The sequence below is a fragment of the Lissotriton helveticus genome, chromosome 5_1 (genome assembly GCF_964261635.1).
Source record: "Lissotriton helveticus chromosome 5_1, aLisHel1.1, whole genome shotgun sequence".
NCBI lineage: Eukaryota > Metazoa > Chordata > Amphibia > Caudata > Salamandridae > Lissotriton > Lissotriton helveticus.
This window is the reverse complement of record NC_136065.1, coordinates 2,054,586,913-2,054,610,824: the sequence shown is the minus strand read 5'-3', so window position 1 is coordinate 2,054,610,824 and position 23,912 is coordinate 2,054,586,913. Positions and strand designations below refer to the sequence as shown.

At 45.0% G+C, this 23,912-nt stretch overlaps 1 protein-coding gene across 2 annotated transcripts in view; it reads right to left on the bottom strand.

Moving 5' to 3' along the window:
* The window catches only part of LOC144756277 (uncharacterized), a 294,158-nt gene that overhangs the window by 225,179 nt on the left and 45,067 nt on the right, over nucleotides 1–23,912 (bottom strand). For both annotated transcript variants that reach the window (XM_078645938.1, XM_078645937.1), the window contains exon 2: nucleotides 6,748–6,875. In XM_078645938.1, the coding sequence (XP_078502064.1) occupies nucleotides 6,748–6,875 (128 nt within the window). The remainder of the gene's footprint in view (nucleotides 1–6,747; nucleotides 6,876–23,912) is intronic.

Genomic DNA, 23,912 nt, shown 5'->3' with positions numbered 1-23,912 from the left:
TTGTGCACAAGGAATATATGATTATACCACGATTTCAGTTACCACGCATGGCTTTACCACGCGAATTTTACCTCGCAAGTGGCTTTACCACGCTGGTATTTACAACGTAGCATTTTACTACGCGTTGCAACGTCTTACCTTCACGTCTTTCTCCACGAGCCCTTACTTCCATCCTCCTTTGAAACAAGCGTCAAAACACGTATACCAAAATAAAAAAAGGACTGCTTTTTTGACGTACACGGCACGTCTTTGGGGGAGGCTCTTTCCTCTTTCTTTTAAATTTATGTTCTTTTTTTGTTAAAGTAACCTGCTTGTTATTTTTGGGGGGGGAGACCCCCCCCACCCCCCCTCCGAGCCCCCCCCCTCCCTCTGCCCCCCCATGCCCACGCAGATCGACTTGAAGGAATACCACGTCTTCCCCGTCTCCCCCCTAGCCCGTGGTAAAGACGTCGTGGAAGGTACCCTGCGTGGAAGGCACCCTGCGTGGTAAGTGTCACGTGGTAAACGTGAGTAGTGGTAATGCCTTCGTGGTAAATGATGTTTCCCGTGCACAAGTAGGTTTACGCCGCACCTGCCCCCGCACAGGTAACCTAGCACGGCTCCTGTGGTGTGCTGCGCGGTGGGCAGGGCTCTCCCCTGCTACAGTCTGTGCTGCACCTGTTGTTCGGATAAACGCGAAGGCTTCGGTTTCCGTGCCTGTCAATCCTGTGCCTTTCATCCGCGCTAAATCTGAATTCACAATGCAGCGAAAACAAACGCACAAAGCGCTACAAGAAACTGAATCCATGCAGTGATGTCATTGGGGTGCTGGTGCCAGGCGGCTAGTTTCCGGGTGTTTGGTGAGCAGAGGAATTTGCTTGGCTTGTTTTGTGCGCGATGGGCGTGCGCTGAACACCCGATCTGAAAGCAATGCACCGGGGTTGGTACTTTTTTTAAAAAAAAATCTCCCATTCACCGCCCCCAATCCATGCGCTAGTGCGACCCTCTCAAGTGATCGGCGAGAGCGGTTTCTCTGTAGTTTGTGTCAATAGCTTCTGGAGTCGACGATTTGCTTGTGTTCTGGTGTTTTTTATTTATTTTTTTATACTCTGCTTTGCCCCGGGGTCGGCGAGTTCCCCACGAGTATTCATTCCGTCCCATCTTTAAGGAGCTCTGTGTGTGTGTGTGTAAGATCCTTGTGACCCCGGTAGTCTGTCTATGCGGGGGTCGGTAGAGTTCCGAGGCGTCCGTCCGTCTCGGCCGCATGACTATGCCCACCTCTGTTGTGCCCCCTTGTAGTGCCTCTCCGCCTCGCAGCACTGCACGCCCTCTTCATCCTCCTCTGGCGGTTGCTTGTCCTTGAAGGAACGACTTTGCTGATAACCCTGGTTACTCTTTAAGTGGTTTTGCCTGATAAGCTCCCCCGGCGCCGCCCCCTCCCCGTCCTTACCCGATGCTCCCTCCTCCACTCACCTGCCTCCGGCAGCCACTGCGGCTTCTGCCGGAAACTTTGCTAGAAGGTGACAGACCGTCTTAAAACAAGAAACGGTGTCTGAAGTTGAAAGTGAACATATGCATCATGGCTGTGCCGGCCCGCCGCGCTGCCCGCGACGACCCGGAAGCGGTTGGGAAGCCGGCCAATGCCAGCGCGGCCCCAACCGGAAGTCCCGCCCCATCGCGCTGAGAGACAGAGAGAGCTGCCCGAGGAGCCACGAAGGCTCCGCATTGAGTCCCGGTCCCGAGATGGGGGACCGGGTGAAGAGCGGCCGGGCGCATGGGGAAGGCGGGGCTCTCATGTGGTGAGAGAGCCCCGCAAAGCGCTACCGCCACCCGGGAGAAGGAGCCGCCGCCGTGCACCGCCAGAACAGGTAAGTTGAGTGAGAGGAGGGGTGAGTGGGGGTGGGGTGTACGCGTGTGTGTGTGTCTGTTTGAGTGTGTTTGTGCGTACGTCTGTCTGTCTGTGTGCGCGTGTGTATGTTTAAGGGGGGTGTGTGTGTGTGTATATGCAGTGTGTGGATGCCTTTGTTTGTGCGCATGCGTGAGTGACGACGTGCGCGTTCACGAGGTAGAATCTCCGGCAGGAGACGCTCGTGACAGTCTGCTGTCCTCATTCCCCGGAATCCCTGGAAAGTGGCGACATAAGTAGTCTCCCTAGACAGCAAAAAGCTTTGCTTTTTGCTTTCGTCTAGGCGAGACCTAAAAAGGGAAGGTTTGGCCCTGGCAAAAGTGTTATTTTTCTTAAGTTTACATAGCAGCGGAAAACGCACAAACAGGCTCTGCAATGGCAGGCCTGAGATATGATTAAAGAGCTACTTAAGTCGGTGGCACAATCAGTGCTGCAGGCCCACTAGTAGTATGTAAGTTACAGGCCCTGGGTACAGATATTACAACTTTACTAGAGACTTATAAGTAAATTAAATATGCCAATTGGGATAAACCAATATTATCATGTTTAGGGGATAGAGTACACGCACTTTTGCACTGGTTAGCAGTGGTAAATTGCACAGATACCAGCAAAAACTAGGTCAGAAAAGTGAAGGAGGAAGGCAGTTGGGAGGGGAAGACCACCCTAAGGCTGACAGATCTACACAAGGAAACTAGATATGGTCTGGAGAGATGTGAAAATGGAACTAGTCTAATACCTTAAAGAACAGAGAAAAAGTCAAAGAGCGCTCATTCTTACCACCAAAACAAACTGCTTCAAAAACAAGATTAGAGATGTTCCCAACAGTCCTAAGAACCTCTTCTAAATCATAAAACATCCTCTGCACTAAAGAATTGTTGGAGAGCTAGGTATGGCCACCATACTGACTGTGGATTGAGTGTTGAGTTATATTAGCGTGCTGTCAGTGTTACTCTGCCCTCTATTGCCAAAGTGTTTTTCCTTGTGAGTTGGTGAGTGGCTGGGGAGCAAACAGAAATGAACACTGTGCAAAGTGTTGTTGCAGGCATTTAAGCAAAGAGTGGCATGTTTGAGGCGGTACTTCCTTTTTCAAAGATCGAATTCAGTATGATCTCTCTCCCATTCATTGGGGTTTACCCAATCCATTATGGATATGTATGTACATAAGGCGCTGATTTATTATGCATGTGGCAGGAGTCTGTCAAGGACTGGAGTGCCTGAGGATTTCTCCGTTTTGTTTTTGATTGCCAGAAGAAAGGTCGACTCCTCACAGCCACAGACCTACCACATACTTAAAAATGCATTTGAAAAATATCAATTGTCTCCTAAAGAGAGTCCCAGTTAGGAGGAAAACCCCTAAGTTTCCACTGATACAAAAGAACTCCTTGGCAACATGGATAGTTCTTGTTTGTAGATGGTAAATGGTGCTGGAGTCAATAAGCAAGCCACCAATTCTACTATGAGAAAGTGTTGAGACAGAAACCAGTTTATACTCTTCCAGCTGTGAAAATCCAATATGGAATACAGCTACAGAAATATGGAGTAATAATCAGAGGCAAAAACATCTAGGAGGGTGATGAACTTGACACAAAATCCCAGCATCAGCATCCAACAACGCTGTGACCATCCTGATGGGGGACAGGTCATACACCAGGACAAACTCTTCAAGCCAGAAGGAGGACTTGCCTCATCCATGAGGATGACTTTGAATGCACTACGTTCACTAACACCCCCTTCATGGAACACATACACTTCAAGCTACAAACAGACAAAAGAACTACCATCAAAGGTGCCCTGAAGTTCTGACATCCATGACCACAGGACAGCTTCAGCAACCTCATCACAGACTTCAATGTCCCCCCCCCCATCACCTCCAATCATACTTCTCTGAGACCTCAATATCCACCTGGACAACCCATTGCACCCCAACTCTACAGAACTGCTCAACAGCCTGAACAACATTGGACTCACCAAGCTCATCCAAAGCCCAACACACACCATAGGACACAGTCTGGATCCACATCTCCATCTCTATCAACAAAGTCAAATTCAGCCACGTCACCCGCTCACATGAACAGACCACTTCATAGTTCACTTTACCATCACCTTGCCGCTAGCCACTTCCACCCATGGCCCAGAAAGTCCCCGCGCACCCGGATGCAACTGGAACAAAGTGATGGAAACAGACTGGCTCAACATCCTCAAAACTAACCAACCAGGCACCACCAATAACCTAAACAGCGACATAAGATAACTGAACTGCTGGATCTCAGACTGCACCTTTAAAGAACATCAAACAAAAAAAACTAACAAGCAAGCCAGCTTATACACCGACAACTTTACGGATTACAAACGCTACTGCAAGCAACTGGAGAACAAGGCAAGACACCACCTCAAGAACCACCTACAAGGCCACACTCAGGCACTACCACCCCCAGCAGCGGGAAACTAAGAAAAGAGCACTGGCTCTGAGACTGTAACCCAGTCCCAACAACTGCAAAGAACTAATCTCCATCGTCAAAGAATTTTCCAACCCAGCAGCCCCATATAAGAGCACCATCCCATCGCAAGGATTATGCCACCTCCTCTTCAACTACATCCACAGCAAAATGTTGAAGATCTACAGCAACTTCGACTCCCAGCCCAACCCAGAAGACCTCATCCACCAACTGAACACCACCACCAAAGAATTACGCCTCAATCATAAAACAGTCCACTCAGGGGCCCTCACCAACCCTCTCAATCTTCCCAGAAAGCTGGAAACAGGTGGAAGTCAACAACCTCATCAAGAAACCATTAGCTGACCACTGACCCATGTTGCTATTACCATTGCCAGTTACATTAATGGAGAAGGTGATCAACAAGCATCTCTGAGGATATCTGGAACTCCATCAACTTCTGGACAGCTCACAGTCAGGTTTCCTCAGCACCGAAACAAACCTCATCATGGCCACAGATGACATCCAGGCCATCTTCGGCCAAGGGAGAAACCTGAACACCCATCCTCCTCAACCTTACCACGGCCTTTGACCCCGTCTCCCAGCACAAACCTGTCACAAGACTACCTGACACAGAAATACAAAGAACAGAATTCAGATGGATTACCTAATTCCTCAGAGGACGAACCCAATGAGTAAGACTGCCACCCTACACCTTGAAATCCAAGTACCCAATCCTCTTCAACATACACATGACACCTCACGTAAACATCATCAGGTCACACAGAATCAAAATCATCTCCTACACCATAGACACACAGCTCATCCCATCCCTCACAGACAACACCAAGACCACCAGGAGCAACGTCACTATCTGAATTACAAGTGTGGTGAATTGAATGAGAGAGAACTGCCTGAAGCTCAACACTGACAAGATGGAAGAACTGCTCTTCGGTAAGAAGAGCTCACTCTGGGACTCCTCCTGGTGACCTACAGAGCGAAGGCCCACACAAACACGTATGGACTATGCCAGAAACGTTGGACTCATCTTGGTCAACAAACTCACTATGGCATCAAAGGTCAGCATTGTCACATTCTCTTGTTTCCACATGCTATGAATGCTGCTGAAGATCTTCAAGTGGCTGCCCCAGAACTCCAGAAGCACCATCACACAAGCCCTGATTATAAGCAGACTGGACTATGACAATGCGATCTATGCCAGAATTTCAACCTACCTACTCTACAGACTCCAAACCATCAAGAACGTCGCCGCCAGACTCATCCTCGACCTCCCATGCCGCACTCACATTACACTACACATCAGAGAGCTCCACTGACTCCCCATCCAGAAACAATGGCAAATCAAACTTCTCACCCACACATTCAAGACACTGCACAACACAGGACTCACATACCTCAACCACCGCCTACACTTCCACCGGACAACTGCACTCAGCTTCACTCTTACGCACACACACACACACACACACTGAATCCATAGAAACAGAACTGGAAGTTGTTCATTCTTCTACATAGCAGCCAAGACCTAGAACGACCTCCTCTAAAGCATCAGAGTCTCCTCCTCGTTACTTGAATTCCACTAGTAGCTGAAGACCTGGCGTTTCAACTAACCTTGCAGGACCCACTGAGACAGCCTGTATCCTGGCAGGGTCTCACGCCAAAGCACCTGCTCAGCACCTGGATACCCTCAGGGGTGACAAGGAGTGCAATACAAATCTACATGACGTAGCATGAAACAACAGATGCTCTTTTTTGTAGCAACCAAGGTCTTGATTCTTTAGAAAATGCAGAAATGTTTTCTTATAGTCTTAAGCCCACTGGATTCAATTTCAGACTTTTTTTGCATTTATTGTGAGTTCTTGGAGTACTCCTGGGATGATGTCGCTGTAATAGAATCCCATAAGTAGGTCTGTAATTATGCATATAGTCCAAGAGGATAAATTGTGAAAGGATTTTTATGTGCTCAAGTGTAGCAGCTGTACATGTGAAAATAAATGTGCCTTTACTCTCCAGTGGGAAGACATTTCTATTTTACATGGAGAAATATCTTGCTCTGCACCTCCACCTCTTTTGGGGTATTTCCCACTATTCTCACACTGGCTGCCCTTCACTGGAATAAATCACTGACTGCATCCTAAGTTATGTTTTTGGTACTGATATGAATACATATTGTGCCTCCTCTCCAGTGGAAGGGTGTCGAGGCACAGAAAAGTTCATAGAGAAAACGGAGTAACATACAGTCAGGGCACTTCTGAAATATGATCGAAAAAGAAAGAACAATATTTTAAAAACCTTCTTAAAATATGCCTTGCAACGATTTTTCAGTTCCCACAACCTTGCACATTTTAGGTGTTCACGTCTTTAAGTAGGCTTTCCTGACATATAAATCCAACAAACATTACTCACTGTCCGCGCCCATATTTCATGCCATCGGTGGAGGTTATCTCCATCCAGCCAAACGTTGCTTGCTTGTCGAGATTCAATGGCTCCTCCTTTTGATAGGCGCTTGAGATCAGGTGCCATTTTCCTTGGATCTGGAGAAGATATTTGAAAAAGAATGGAGTCATCAGATCGTTGAAAAGCCCGAGATAAGTAGTAAGCTATGTCATCTCTAATTAAGCGTAGCAGATGTAGTCAAAATCCCTTCTCTCACTTTGGAAATTACTGTTGTGGAAGCATATGGTAAGCAAGGGATATTATTATTGTAGGAACGTGGGTTTCTCCTGCGACCCTTCCCCCACCTTTTGCTTGGCTTTTGATGCAACTTTGACTGTAGAGTATTGGCTCCTTACTAACCACGTTCCCGGTACCAGTATTGTTTCCCTAAAACCTGTACCACAAATGGCACCACTTTAGCTCACATATAACACCTGTGTAAAATGGAGCCCCTAGTCCCAAGGGCCTTGTGGTTAAAGAGGGTCCCTGAGGGCTGCAGCAACAATTGTGCCACCATAAGGGGGCAGACAAAACTGAAGAGTAGCAACAGCACACATCCCTGTGTGCCATGCCCACAAACACTGCATGAGATATAGGTAAGACTCCCCTCTAGCAGGCCTTAGTCCTAAGGCAGGGTGAACTATATCTCCTGTGAGGGCATATCAGCATGAGCAGATATGCCCTACATTATCCTTGTCGATTCCTGCATATTGGATAAGTGATCAGGGAAGCCATAGTAAGTACATGGGCTGGACACTCATCATTATGAGTTCCCCAGCTCCATGATGTCTTCACTGAAATATGGGAACATTGGTACCAAACATCTCAGGATAATAAACTTGCACAGATTCCAGTGTCAGTTTTATTAAAAATGGCACACAGAGGACACCTTAGAGGAGTCCCCTGAAGCCTACCAATCCTTAGTGTGATCGCTGACTGGCCTGAGCCAGCTTGCTGCCACCAGACAGTGTTCTGACCATATGGGAAGAGTGCCTCCACGTTCTGAGGTTGAGAACAATGTCTTTCCTGGGTGGAGGTGTTCACACCACCCCGTGACCAGGAAGAGTCATCTGTGGCGGGGACCTTCAAAGGTCTTGCTGCCTTTGTAAAGTGACCCCAGACTCTCCTGTTAGAGGGAGCAGGCCCCCTTCCTGTCCTCACCCCCTTTATGGTGGGAGGATAGGCGGGAACCAATAGAAAGAATAGGAGGAGTGCCCCCTCTATGCCACCTCCACCGCTGAGGTGCTGGAGGCGAGGTGAAACACACTTGTCAGTGCCCACCATCTTGGAGATGGTGGGACTAATCCAATTAGGGCTAGGTCTATGTCCCCCTCCCATAGGAGGTTGGCATATTAGTGTCATGTGCTCCGTGCATGGGCCATTGTAGTTTCTCTACGTTAGCGTAGGTCACATTTGCTTTGCACAAGTTACAATATAAACACGTTTGCCTTTGTGCCGCATTGTATTTTCACAGCGACCCTACAGTTGTTTTCGCGTTCTGTTCATTTCTGGGATTTAGCCTGAACAAAGTAGACAAGGTCAAACAACAATGTCCCTTGTTATTTTGTTCTTGTCAGGCACTTGCACCTAAACAAAGCACAGTAATGCAGCTGTTGTTCATGAGCATGTACGTCTTGTCAGAAAGGTATGCACAGTATTGTAACACATATAGAGAGACTTTCTGAGAGGAGATCTTACCTATACCTGAGGTGTGGAGCGTCCATCTATGTATGCTAAGGTACGGGGTCTGCTACTAATCCCAGAGATCTTTACGGTATAATAATTTTGCTTGAGTAGAAGGGGAGGGCGTTTAGCTAATCTGTCTTATACTATGACAGGGCTCCTCGTAATATATGGTTTACTGACTATGCTGATGGTATTTCTGTTAGGTAGTTGTTTTCTGATTGTTGCACGTATAATGCATTCTATAGAATGACAATTTAAATAAACATTTCAAACTTCCTGCATGTCTCTTGTTATATCTTATTGTGGAAGAGTACAAGTGTGTGAGCGAAAGGTGGTGTCCTGTTACCACAATCCAGAGAAGGTGGGAGTGTTGCATTCTGGGGTGTCAACTCACTTGTCCCTCTGGATATGGTTAGGAAGGCAAGTGAAAACCTCGAGCTAGTTGACCCGGACCCATGGTACTGAGTCCCTATCTACTGATGTTCTATGATCCAAAGCATAGTTTTGTTCCTGAGTAGAATACCTGCAACAATAGAAGGTGTAGACACCCCAGGTAAGGGGCCCATTGGCCACTACCTGTCACTCCCTTGAAACACCCCTAAATCTAGTATTTAGGTGGCATCCCAAGACCCTGTGCTTCAGTTCCTGATGACCTAAGATAGGGTGACCAGGCGTCCCCGTTTTGCCAGGACGGTCCCAGTTTTTAACCGCATGCGTGCGGCCGTTTTTCCCGCTGTATGCGGCATTTTTTAAATCACCGCGATTCATGACGAGCTCAGCTCGTCATCAGCACACGGCTGGTAACGCTGATGACGAGCTGAGCTCGTCATCAGCATGGAAGGGGTTAACCAGCTGTCCCAGGAAATTTCAAGAAATGTAGCTCATATCCCTGTTTTTAAAGAGGGTCGACTGAAAACGGTGGGAGGTGTTTTTTATGTTTGACAAAGCAGAGATAGATAGCAGTGGTTTCAAGAAAGCAATGAAATCAAGAGGCAAGCTACTGGCTTTAAAAATTGCCTTTTTATGTATGTTCTTACTGCCTGTTGTGTAATTCTCTGCTGAGGAGCGCTCTCATCGCTTAAAGTAAAATTGTAGTCATTCTTTTATTTTTGTGAAATGTCCCGTTTATTGGCTTTAAAATTCTGGTCACCCTACAGAAGAGCCGGACACCACAGAGTCACACCAGCAGAGAAGATTGCAGAGACGATTGCAGAGAAGATTACAGAGAACTACTGACTTGGCCTCAGCCCAACTGGCCTTTCTGCAGCCCTCGATGATCCTGCACCCAAAAAAAAAAAAGTATGATGTGAGAATGGTATCCCAAGCTCATCCTGAAGGGTTGCACTTGCTGCACACAGCAGAGAAAGGAAGAGTGTCTAAGCGGGCTCCAATGATACATCAATTAAAGACGTCTGGAACATCAATGCCCAAGCTCTTCAGTCTACAAGCTGTGAGGCATCTTTACCTTCTTCATCACTTTGTTTTCTTCATATTGAAAGTGCCGAAGTAATAGAAGTGCTTGTAACCTCTCACATTACTTGAAGACAGGCACTATTGGTTACTTTTTCTGTTTACAGGTATGATCACTGAGGCTCTGCATTATTACTCAGCAGACTTTTGAAAAGAGTGAAAGTACAGCAGAAGATAAGACAGTCTTCCAACTAGCCACACTAGCCACACGTACCAACGATTGGAACAATGCCTCAAAGACTTACAGAACAATGAGAAAAAATGACCATGGGTGCTACTAGCAGTATTGACCCCCATTGCTGCCATTAAAATGATTACACTCCTTATAGTGTATGGTCATCACAGTGCTATACCTAGCACTGGCCCTGAGATGCTGCTTCAAAGACACAGAGATATTGTACCAAATTGAATAAATGGCCATTGATAAAGATGGGTCAGAGGGACAGTTGACAGGGTGGGATGTTATGTTTGCACACACCGGCCTACAGACACCGAAAACAGCATGTGTTACAATTTCCTACCTGTCTCTAAATACGTGGGCTGTGTCCTAAAGCATGATATGGTCTTCAGTCAGCACACCATGACTGTAGCAGTTGCACCTCCCAAGAATAGCAGAATTAGCAAAGGGAAAGCAAGGATAGAACAGGGAATGTGAATAACTTAGCACTTATAGAAGTTGTAAAGGTTACAACAATAGGACTACACTAAATGCAGCCTGCTAACATTACCAAATGCCAAGTCGATAGCCCCCAACTCACCACTAGTAGATGCTAACGGAGATAGGATTTAAATATAGTTCCACCATCACCAACACAGACACCATATGCATCCCTCATTAACATGCCTGAAGGAGAGTTTATAGAGTTAAGCAAGACACAGGAAAATGAATGTCCTAAATATGCAAATGTTCCAATGCGAATAACCCCCCTAGGATACACCTATAAGGAGGAGGGCCTGAAAGGTATGCTGTAAGAAATTTGTTTATGAATGAACAAGAGGAGGGAATGAAGCAGGTTCTAGTTTTTACCATACAATGCCCCAGGCCCATCCTACCCACACCTGAAGCATCAGACCCTATATGACCCCACCAGCCATTATGAAGGGATCTGTTAAATTGACCAAAGTATTGTAAACTCTTTTTCTAAACACAGTAGGCCCTGTGCCTCTCTGACAAATTCACAAAACATCTCCTCAGGGAAGCCCCAGCTCCCCCAACTCCCAACTCCCTCTTTGTACTCTATGTGCGCTTCTCTTCTAACATCCACGTAGATACTGCAAGAACAGGGAACTTCCCGAGGTAAGAGGGACATCACGCAATACCTGATGGTGGGGGACACTTGCCATCTGTCAATCTTTCATAATATTGTATCTTTTGCTAGCTTTAATGTAACTAAGACATGCAACATGGCGTGAGAATATGACCTATACCTTTCTAAATGTTCCGCTTTCTTATAAAAGTTTCCCTGAAGTGACGCAAATCCTGTTCAATAGATGTTCAATTTCATTACGATTCACGGTCAAATATCAAGTGACCTTTTGGTAAACTTATGTACTGTAGGATGTCACTTCTGTGTTCCTAATATTTCAGAGAAGTGACCAAAGTGCGTCATGCAGTCAAAGCCCCTGAATGTCGTGATTTTGTGGTAAATGGTTCCTCATTAAAAGAGTATAAATGATCTGCCCATAGTTCATTCGTCGAACTACCTAGCTAAAATTAAATGTGTGGTTCCTCTCAGCCATCTATCTAGGATCCTTGGATGAGGCTAGAATGCTTATTGTATTTTAAAACTGTCTCTTTCACTCTTCTCTGCATTATCATTGATCTAAAATATATTTGCATTGCATGAGCTTGTTCTTCACTCCAGAAATGTGTCTTTAAATGTTCCGTCTTTGTTAAGACTCCCAGGCTCAATATTGAATTTTAAAGTGTTCTTTACACTTCTTGTTGAAGGGTTTTCCTTGTAATAAAGTGCAAACAAACCTAATTCAATTCCTATCGTTTACACGTGTTTTCTCATATTATGTAGAGGCACCCCCTCAAATTAGGCTGCCCTGGTCCAGTTCCCTGAGACCATAAAATATCACCCTCTAACACTCGCCCTGCAGCCCAGCAATCTCCAGAACCTTTGAAAGGCTGACTGCCTTCGATAAACATAAAGATCTCCCAAGATCAGCAGACCTGTTCATAAAGCAACCACCTTCGAAGTAAAGACTCTGACCTGAAGAACTGCAAAGCCTGCCCCCGGTTGCCCTCTGCACCCGACGCCTCCGGCCCTAGTCCAAGTGGCCCACCGGTTCCAGCAAGGTTCCCCTGCACTTCAGAGCCCTCACCATGAGCTGACCCCTCCCAGACTCCTCAACGTCACCTGCAGCCTCTGAACAGAGACCCCCTCAACGTGACCTGCAGTTTCTGAAGCCAAAAGACACCCCTGCACTCGTCCTCCCTGGGCGTTTGTGAAGACGACCAAAGGGATCTCTACTTCCCGAGCTTCACAACTTTGTAAACACCCATTATCCCGAATCTTTCTTTCCGCATACTATCACTCCGCATACTTTTACAACGAATCTACCATGACTCCGCAATGCCATTATAACGCATGGCATTACATTTTATGTGCTTTTACCACGCATACATTTACAACCAAATTCGTTGTAATTGCATGAATGGTAAAAGCATGTTTTTTAAATATTTTAGGATAAGGTAAGTATGGGTATAGGGGTATATGTTTTGGGGTTCTGGGGTATATGTTTTGCGGTGATTGGGTATTTTAAAGGTTCCGGGGTAGGTTTGGGTTTCGGGGTACTGGGGTATTTTTATGGTTACGGGCTAGGTTTTGGGGTTCAGGGGTATTTTTAGGGTGCAGGGATAGGTTTGGGTTTTGGGGTACTGGGGTATTTTTAGGGTTAAGACCTAGGTTTGGGTTTTGGGGTACAGGGGTATTTTTAGGGTTAAGGGCTAGATTTGGGTTTTGGGGTACAGGGGTATTTTTAGTGTTCAGGGATAGGTTTTGGGTTTTGGAGTACAGGGGTATTTTTAGGGTTCAGGGATAGTTTTGGGTTTCGGGTTACAGGGGTATTTTTAGGGTTCAGGGATAGGTTTGGGTTTTGGGGTACAGGGGTATTTTTAGGGTTCAAGGATAGGTATGGGTTTTGGGGTGCAGGGGTATTTTTAGGGTTCGGGGATAGGCTTTGGGGTACAGGGGTATTTTAAGGGTTCAGGGATAGGTTTTGGGGTACAGGGGTATTTTAAGGGTTCAGGGATAGGTTTGGGTTTTGGGGTACAGGAGTATTTTTAGGGTTCAGGGATAGGTTTTGGTTTTGGGGTACAGGAGTATTTTTAGGGTTCAGGAATAGGTTTGGGTTTTGGGGTACAGGAGTATTTTGAGAGTTCAGGGATAGGTTTGGGTTTTGTGGTACAAGGGTATTTTTAGGGTTCAGGGATAGGTTTTGAGTTTTGGGGTACAGGGGTATTTTTATGGTTCAGGGATAGGTTTGGGTTTTGGGGTACAGGGGTATTTTTAGGGTTCAGGGATAGGTATGGGTTTTGGGGTACAGGGGTATTTTTATGGTTCAGGGATAGGTTTGGGTTTTGGGGTACAGGGGTATTTTTAGGGTTCAGGGCTAGGTTTGGGTTTTGGGGTTCAGGGGTATTTTTATGGTTCAGGGATAGGTTTGGGTTTTGGGGTACAGGGGTATTTTTAGGGTTCAGGGATAGGTTTGCGTTTTGGGGTACTGGGGTATTTTTAGGGTTCAGGGATAGGTTTTGGGTTTTGGGGTACATGGGTAGTTTTAGGGTTCAGGGATAGGTTTGGGTTTTGGGGTACTGGGGTATTTTTAGGGTTCAGGGATAGGTTTTGGGGTACAGGGGTATGTTTAGGGTTCAGGGATAGGTTGGGGTACAGGGGTATTTTTAGGGCTCAGGGATAGGTTTGGGTTTTGGGGTACTGGGGTATTTTAAGGGTTCAGAAATAGGTTTTGGGTTTTGGGCTACATGGGTATTTTTAGGGTTCAAGGATAGCTTTGGGTTTTGGGTACTGGGGTATTTTTGGGGTTCAGGGATAGGTTTTGGGGTCCAGGGGTATTTTTAGGGTTCAGGGATAGGTTAGGGTTTTGGGGTACAGGGGTTAGGATTAGGATGGGTTAGTGTTTAAGGATGATGGGGTATTTTAAGGAGTAAGGGTGGGTTATGTTTAAGGGGTGCAGGGGTATTTAAAGGGACCAGGGTGGGATTAGTTTTTAGGGTGTAAAGGGTAATTAATTTTTTGGGGGAAAATTACAAATATATATAAATACTAGCAGCCCGTCCCGACGTTGTCCGGGTATGAATTGCTGCCGGCCAGTAGTATATTGTTTTGTAGGATTTCGTTTAGATAGCATTTCTTATCTGTGACATGGGTGAAACGCTCCTATTGATAGTGCACTGCTGATGCACTTAAGAGTGAGTGTTCAGTAGTGTGTGAACTCGAGTTTCCCTACTTTATTTTTCCTTGCAATATTATATAGCGCGAACTCGACAACATGGCATGAGCACAATTTACATTACAGAAGAACACATTCATTTGTGGTAGGCACAGGGAGAAAAAGCGATGTGCCTGGAATCACAGGATGTTAAGCTGATGCTGAGATTCAAACGTAGCTCCCCAGCTCTAAAGTTCGCAATTTTAGAACTTGTGGCGGGAGGTGTGTCTAAAAGTATATGTCGTGCTGGCAATCAATGAGAGAGACCTGTGCATTTTTCAAATCGGTGGTGAAAAAATATGAATATGTTGCTGGAGATGTGGGCCGCCGTGGCACCAATGTACTTACCGGGGGAGGGTAAACACCCATTATTCCGCAACTTTCTTTCCGCATACCATCAATCCGCATACTTTCATTACGAAAGTATCATGACTCTGCAATGCCATGATAATGCATGGCATTACATTTTATATGCTTTTACCACGCATACATTTACAACGAAATTCGTTGTAAATGCATTAATGGTAAAAGCATGTTTCCTAAAAAATGTTTGTATATGGTAAATATGGGTATAGGGGTATATGTTTTGGGGTACTGAGGTATATGTTTTGAGGTGTTTGGGTATTTTAAGGGTTCAGATATAGTTTTGGGTTATGGGGTACAGGGGTAGTTTTAGGGTTTAGGGACAGGTATGGGTTTTGGGGTACAGGGGTATTTTTAGGGTTGAGGGCTAGGTTTGGGTTTTGGGGTATAGGGGTATTTTTAGGGTTATGGGGTAGGTTTGGGTTTTGGGGTACAGGGGTATTTTAAGGGTTCAGGGCTAGGTTGGGTTTTGGGGTACAGGGGTATTTTTTAGGGTTCAGGGCTAGGTTTGGGTTTTGGGGCACAGGGGAATTTAAGGGTTCAGGGCTAGATTTGGGTTTTGGGGTACAGGGGTATTTTAGGGTTCAGGGGTAGGTTTGGGGGTACAGGGTTATTTTATTGGTTCAGGGCTAGGTTTGGGTTTTGGGGTACAGGGGTATTTTTAGGGTTCAGGGGTAGGTTTAAGTTTTGGGGTACAGGGGTATTTTAAGGGTTCAGGGCTAGGTTTGGGTTTTGAGGCACAGGGGAATTTAAGGGTTCAGGGCTAGGTTTGGGTTTTGGGGTACAGGGGTATGTTTAGGGTTCAGGGCTAGGTTTGGGTTTTGGGGTACAGGGGTATTTTTAGGGTTCAGGGGTAGGTTTGGGTTTTGAGGTACAGGGGTATTTATAGGGTTCAGGGCTAGGATTGGGTTTTGGGGTACAGGGGTATTTTTAGGGTTTAGGGATAGGTTTGGGTTTTAGGGTACAGGGGTATTTTTAGGGTTGAGGGCTAGGTTTGGGTTTTGGGGTATAGGGGTATTTTTAGGGTTATGGGGTAGGTTTGGGTTTTGGGGTACAGGGGTATTTTAAGGGTTCAGGGCTAGGTTGGGTTTTGGGGTACAGGGGTATTTTTTAGGGTTCAGGGCTAGGTTTGGGTTTTGGGGCACAGGGGAATTTAAGGGTTCAGGGCTAGATTTGGGTTTTGGGGTACAGGGGTATTTTAGGGTTCAGGGGTAGGTTTGGGGGTACAGGGTTATTTTATTGGTTCAGGGCTAGGTTTGGGTTTTGGGGTACAGGGGTATTTTTAGGGTTCAGGGGTAGGTTTAAGTTTTGGGGTACAGGGGTATTTTAAGGGTTCAGGGCTAGGTTTGGGTTTTGAGGCACAGGGGAATTTAAGGGTTCAGGGCTAGGTTTGGGTTTTGGGGTACAGGGGTATGTTTAGGGTTCAGGGCTAGGTTTGGGTTTTGGGGTACAGGGGTATTTTTAGGGTTCAGGGGTAGGTTTGGGTTTTGAGGTACAGGGGTATTTATAGGGTTCAGGGCTAGGATTGGGTTTTGGGGTACAGGGGTATTTTTAGGGTTTAGGGATAGGTTTGGGTTTTAGGGTACAGGGTATTTATAGGGTTAAGATGGGTTAGTGTTTAAGGGTGTTGGGGTATTTTAAGGAGTAAGGGTGGGTTATGATTATGGGTTGCAGGGGTATTTAAAGGGAGCTGGGTGGACACCCGGAGCTGGAATGTACAGAACCTGGGAAGAAAAAACAATGAAATATTGGGCACAACGCTGGCTTTTTTTCCCCCGTAATCCCGCGCCCCGCACACGCCCACGCCCCCAGCACACGATATGAGACATGGCATGAATGGCGGAACGTACCACACACCCCCAGCGTTTGTCATGCCCCCAGCACACGCCCACAGCACAATGCAGACACGCCCACAAGGGACTACTTTGCTGGCACAGTTCTTTTACATTTTAAATGTATATGGTGGTCGTCTGCATAGCCTATGTCCTTCTGCTGCAACTGCCCTTTCCAACGCTGTATTGGGTGTTATGATTGGTGCTGTGGTTCCTGAGATTACCCGCCTCAAAGGTTTGGGCTCTCTCTTTATTATATTAGTATAGATAAAAATTTAATATTATTATATATACACAAATATATATTTAAATAACGCAATTTAAAAGAATAGGGGCCAGATGTAGGTCGCCCAATACCGGTCGGTAACGGCCGAATTTACCGAGGAGGAAGTTACAGGAGGAATATAGTGTAGGGTCGTATTTGGTGAAGAGTGCCTCACAACCTTGCATGGAGATGGCATCAGTTTTTAAAATATTTAATGTTTGCCTGCACACAACAACTAGGCCATCACCTCTTTTGCCTAGACGATTTTGGGTGATTGTTTGTTTAGGGGAACAGCTTCGTGCAAGACTGGTGCCATATCATCTCCCAACCATGATTCAGTTATGAAGAGTATGTCAGGTTTTGTGTCAGTGAGAAGGTCGTAGATGTGATACTTGTTTTTAGAGAGCGATCAAGCATTTATTAGTAGGCAGTTTAGAGAATGAGCTTTGGTGATAGTGTGACTTTGTTTTGTAGAATAGTGAGTAGTATTTTGTGGGCTTGTAACAGGTGTGTTCTTAGTGCTGGTATTAGCTGTTTGAGGAGGACAATAGTGTAGCTGTTCATGTTCCTCATCGAGCAGGATAAGAAGACATTTTGATGGGTCTGCGTGTGTAGGTGGTGGAGATGGTGGTGGAGAGTGAGTTGGTGAGCTGTGTTGTTTTTGTAGTGTAGCCTTGTTGTGCAGTAGACATGGAGAAGCAAAGTTGTGAGGAGTGGCATGCTGCTTATTTTGTTTGCGTCTGTTTAGGATGGAAGGTGTATAAGTTAGGGGGGGTGGTGGAACATGTGGGTCTTGTTTTGAGTCTCTAAATTGTCCAATGGATGAGAGGTGGTTAAAATAGTTGCTGTGTTTGTTTTAGGTGTGGGGGAAGAGAGAAAGCTTGACATTGGTGTTTGTTCATGGTGTATATCATTTGTGTAGTCCGGAAGGTAGGAGTGGGTGTATGTAGTTTGTGACAGAAAATATTATGAGGTGTGTGTGTGAGAGATTTTGTTGGGCTGGTGTGTGTGTTATGTTTTGTTTTTGAGTAGTTCTGAAAGGAGGTAATGATGTATCTGGTTTCTGAGGTTTTGTATGTAAAATATTGTTGGTGAGTGGAAGTTGTAAGGAAAAGGGAGCGGTGGTGTGTTTGTGAATAGAGTATGTGGTATGTAAGAGGGTATGAACAAGAGTTAAAAGTATTTGATTTAGTCGCTGAAAAGTAATAAGTGTGGTGCAGTGGAGTGTAAGTGTTGTGTGGTTGTGTTATTGTGGTAGACAAAAGGAGGGTGTTGGTAGATGGAAACATGGAAGACTGAGTATTGGTGTGTTGGTGACAAACAGGGATCTGTTAGGAGTAACTAGGACAGGGAGTGTGTGTGGATGGATGGGATATAGTTACATATGGTGTGGATTTCGGTTGTGTTTGTAATAAGTGGATTGGTTAGTGGTATAGGATATAGGGGTGTCTTGTTTGTAAGTGATGGTGCAAATGTGTGGTAGCTGGGGAAGAAAGTTGTATAGGTGTGGTTTATCAGGTTATGTGGTGTGTGGTGAGACATTGAATGCTGTGTAGGGTTAGCTTGTAGTAAATGGTTGGGGTACATTTGTTGTGAGTATGTTAATATGGTTATGGATGGGGTAGGGTGGGTGCTGGTGCATGTAAATTTGGGTTGCATTTCTGGCCCTAGGCCCAACCAGTCTCGAACAGGCTCAAACAGGCAACTGCCATTGTCCTCTCTGCCCTTAGCCTCGATGCCTGGTCTGAGATGCCCTGAACCCTAAGCTTGAATAGCCCTAGTCAAATAAGAAACCAATGCACTCCTGTAAACAATCTAAAAGCAGGCAAATATACAAATTTGTGATGAAGTCCTTACGAGACGAAATCATTTTCCACACTACAGATTCTAATGTTGTTCAGATGATGTTCATGTATTTCTCTCAGATGGTACAAGCAACAGCCGACACGTGTTTTGTCACGACAGTGACTTTTTCTAGGCTAGATTGTCAAAGTAACGGTCGCTGGTCTGAAAGGCGATCCGGAAGATATCTCCAAAACAAACAGGAGCTGGTGCAGTGTTGGAATATTCAAACACAGTCTGTGTGTTTGTCAAAAACTTTGGAGTTTCAGCAGTAGACCTTGCATGGCTCAAAAAAAAGTAATCAAGAGCATAGGCATTTCCCTCTTACGGTGGAGCAGTGAATTCGTTTTTACATGTGAATAGTGTCCCCCTGCTGTCCACCTAGGGACATAGTTCTGAAAGAGAGCCTTCATAAACCCCCTCTGTTTCGTAATCAATCATCCTCCAAGCGTCCAAACGACTAAAGAGAGTCGCTGAATCGCCAACGTTTTTGACAAACACACAGACTGTTTTTGCAGTTGTATATAGCGCGAACTCGACCCAAAGGTACCCGAGTGTTTCACAAGTGCACCAGTTACATTACATAAAAACACGTTCATTTGTGATAGGCTCACAGAGATTAAGCGATTATTCGCCCAGACTCACAGGATGTTGAGCCGACGCAGAGACTCGAACATGGTTTGCCAGCTACAAAGTCAGCAGCTCTGACCGTCACGCCACATCTGCTTTTCACAAGAGAGGTGGGTGTGAGGGTATGCATGAGAGTATGAAAATGGGTTGGTAGGAAAGGGTTGGTGGGACAGAGAGACGGATCTTAGCTCTAGGAGTGCAAGAAAAGGTAAGATTATAAAATTTGTGAAAGGAAGTTGTGAAAGAAGATGAGTGATAGAAAAGAGTTCAAAAGAAGAGGCGTGGCCATGAGAGGCCGGTGAGTGAGACAGAGTACTACGGATTGTGAGGTCCCTGGGAGTGCCGAGGATGATACTCAGCTGCCAAATCAACACGGACTCGAGGGGGAGAGCCGCCGCGGTTTTTACCTGTTGCCGTAAGGGGGCCGACCACAAGTCCCACAACCTCCTGCTTCTCATCTGAGCCCCATCCCTTGGCCATATCAATTACACAGCACTCCCACAGCACGGGACGCGCATGGGCAAAGCCAAGGGCGGGTCCGTCCTTGCCCGTCTTTGCCAGGATGAGCCAGGGCAGGGTCACCCCACTTCCTTTCGGCACCCTAGCTCTGGTGAGTAACTATAGTAGCCGCTGCAATGCAGTGTAAAGACGCCTTTGTTTTTCTGTTTGTTTCATAATCCAATACATTGTTGCTTTGTTATCGGACAGAAGGTTTTAAAACCGTCTGCCTTTGATGATTATCCACAATGAGGACATTGTTCTACGGGGTTTGATATTACCCACTGTCAGGGCCGGACTGGGAACCAAAATCGGGCCCGGCAAAGTGCTCGGCCGGCGGGGGGGGGGGGGTATGGGGGGACGAAGGTCTGAGCATTTTGCCAGGGTCGGTTTTCGGCCGATTTTGTTGCAGGGCCGATTTTGCAGCTATGCTGCATAAACGGCCCTGTAACAAAACCGGCCCCCAGGGGCCCAAAACCGGCCCCCACCCTTGCAGGCGGACCGGGGGATTGCCCGGTGCCCGCAACGGCCAGTACGGGCCTGCCCACTGTTGTCAGATCCGGCATTTCTATCAGAGACATCAAAACTGATGGTTCAATAAAATTCCCGAGATGGATGGAAACAATGTCATCCTGAACTCACTCCCAGGGTGCCTTTGACTTTTCCTGAGTAAATTGTAGATGTTGGACTGGGCCCTGCTTGCAGGGTCATCCCGAAACATTTTGCTTTCCCCTTAGTCTTTTTGCTGCTGTGGAATGAGTGGTTGTAGGACGTTGGACACTTTAGCTCTAGTTAGCAGTGCTAAATGTGTGTGCTTTCTGCCTTACATAGGTATATTAGGAACCCCCTCCCCTTTTTTAGGGGACATCTTACCCATGGTAGGAAATGTATATGCCATGTGTGGTGTGAGAGGAAAATAATAAATGCTGTGCAATGGTGTACGTGATGGAGCGAGATTCAGAAATGTTTTTCATTTCAACTCGTGAAGTCACACTTCCATAAATAAAATAATATGATTAACATTTGTGCTGTGTATGTATTAATTCAACCTAGTTTAAGTTGCATCTACACATGAGAAACGCGGGATATTAACATGTGTGCTCATAAACGTGCATTATGTTGCATTTCCTTGTTTGTGAAAAAATTATGAATTAATCGTGTCTATTTGTCATGTCAAAAATTAACTGCAGCTGTTTAGAATAAATGGCATGTGCTTATTTTGCTTCCCTGTCTATGTGGTGTCACTCTATTCTCTATAGGTGCATAAAGAACCTTGCTGGATAATAAGAAGAATGGTAGATATAAAATGCTGCTTTATTGGTTGCTTCTGCTAGGTAATTTAGACTAATGGGTTAATTATTAGCAATGGAGGGTGGCAACAGAACAAATTAGATTACTCGCATTAATTATTTTCTTGTGTTTGTTTATACGATAGTAAATGGAAAAGGTTTTGGGCCTAGTGAAATTTTCCGTGCTTGCTTAAATCTGCTTGGAGCCAGAATGAGTCCATGATGGCAACAGTTTTCTCCGGTCTAAAAAGTTTGTCGTGCTGAGATGACATTCTCTTAAGCTGAACAAGGCCAAGGCCAGGAACCGGCAAAAGACTGGTGACATTCGCACATCCGAGGAAGCTAAAAATGTCATTTGTTGCAATTGTTGCGAACTGGAGGAAACTGCGTTGTTCGAAAACTAGAGACAAAGGTCTCTAAGAACGATGACGGAACTTTGATTTTTAAATGTGGTGACACGTCGCCTGTCACTTTTGGACCAATGAGGCTTTAATTCAGCAGAAAAAATTACTTTTTCTTAGATTAGCTTAGCGTAGAAAGGTATACAAACTCTTGCCCCATGGAAGAGTTATGCTTCTCCTTGCAGACCTTTTGATGAGGGCGTTACGCTGTTGGACTTCTCTTGGAACATGTAAGATCCCTCAAAGACTTTACTCTTTAATTTTCCTTATAGTTAGCATTAGCTAGGGACTTAGGTTTTGAAAAATGCCAAACTGATAATTTCATTTGCAATAATAATTTTGATTCATAATAAAATTGTCATAGCCATTTGCAATGATTCAAATAAAAATGCTTTAATAAAATTTCTAATACATTTTCCAAATGAGTAGCTAATAAAAATCTTACTTTGGAAAACAAGCTGGTCTTGTTATTTTCATAAGTATAGGTTATTCATAGCTAGATCTTATCGCCACAGTGGCTTAATTAGCTTGTAGGTTTGTGAAGTACGATGAATTCATTTACCATGGTTGTATATAAATGTATATAATTTGTGAATAGGTTAATTAGGTCACATGATCCAGTTGGTTATAATATGTCATGTTGGATTTATGGGCCTTATGAGAGTTTATTGATTGATGGTGTACATAGTAGAGTTGGGTAGCGTTGCTTATGACATATTTCCAAAAGCCCGCTGGATCAATTTTTCTGGTAGCAGATTTGATGGTTGCTATGGTAACCGATATGTTATATGGTAGTTGCATAGGATCAATGATTAACATATGTTGAGTTTGTTCATTTGCGTTATGTGTAGTCGAAAGGTTTTTTCCGGCGTGAAAAATCCTAGTTGTACCGGTACAGAGTAGTGTGACCAGAGTGTAAAGTCAAAAGTCACACAGTGCATTTGATCTGTTTCAGAGTTGTGATATCGTCGTGTATCACAAGTGTTGTCGTCGTGCAGCACGTGTTAGGGATATAGGTGTGTCAGTTAGAATGTATGCATAGTGAGGATTGTCTATGAAATCGAAGCATTGAGTATAGGGACAATGTGCCCGTTCTAAAACTCTCTGTGGGAAAAGTAATAGAATTACTTTGAGCTTGAGTGAAGGGTAAGGTAACGTCGCTTATTTTGCTAACGATTGGTGTTATCAGTGGAGGGTTAGAGTCCCGCCAGGATTTCATGTGTGTATGGTTAGGGATACTTTCCGTTTGATAGTGCGTAAATGGTCTTGTAATTCCGTTCGAGTCAAACTTTGAATTGCTACTTTATGTGCATTCAGAGGGAAGCGCGTTCGCTATTACGTGTGTGAAGGGTAGAGTAAAAGTTTACTTTATCGGCAAATGTATATTCTGTGAGAATAGCGTCGTCTATTCCACGCAAAGAATTTCTCGTGTGTCTGTAAAAACTATCACCTTATTTAGAGAAACAGACAAATGGTTTGTTCTTTTGTTGTTGATTAATTGAATTTCATGAAGAAAAGCGTCTTTAAAATGGCGCTGTGAAAAGTTTTTGTGAAGGAGGGGTGAGTGCTGAGAGTGAGACACGAGAAACCGCAGCGGCTGTGTACGTCACACGGTCCGCGCAGGGATTGGGTAATATACGTCACAGACTGTATTCTGATTGGCTCACGTGACTTTGTCGAGCTGAACGCTGATTGGCTTTGGTAGGAAGCTCTGTTTTTACTGGTTGAGCAAGGTGGTGACGTAGCTCGAACGTGATTGGCTTGTTGGTGTGTTTCGCGCACGGATTGGGTGGTGTTACGGAACAACCAGAAAACATTTACGATCATTTCTGATTAAGCGGATTTGATTTAAAAATGACTTATTACTTTAAACATGTCGAGAAAAAGACTTCGATATTTCAAAAATTAAAATTTTTTATTTCACCTGACAAGAAAATTCAAACGCGAGGTGGTAAATTACTTCATAAGTACAAGACACCTGCAGCGTATATGGAAGGTGAATATGGTTACCATACTGTTCTATGGTTTGATGTTTGGAAAAATTACACAAAGGACGACGGCGTATTGACTTGGCCGGATGATGGTTCATTTAATGTTAAGGTTTTAAGAAACCTGAGAGAGAAAATGTCAGCTCTAGTACCACGGCCTAGACCGACACAATTTGAGGCTTTGGTTGGATGGGAGGATGAGATGTTTCAACTTCAGAGAGAAGCAAATGGGGTTAAAAGACCTCCAAAAACACCGAGTTACAAACGAGAAACGCATGAAGATAGAATGCGTATGTGGAGACAGGGAGATATGTGTGATGGTCTCTATTTAATTAGGGAAATGGTTTTAGGGTCTCCAGGTGAAAAGAGAGTTGAAAAGAAAAATAATGTTGTTATAGAAAATGAATCAGAGG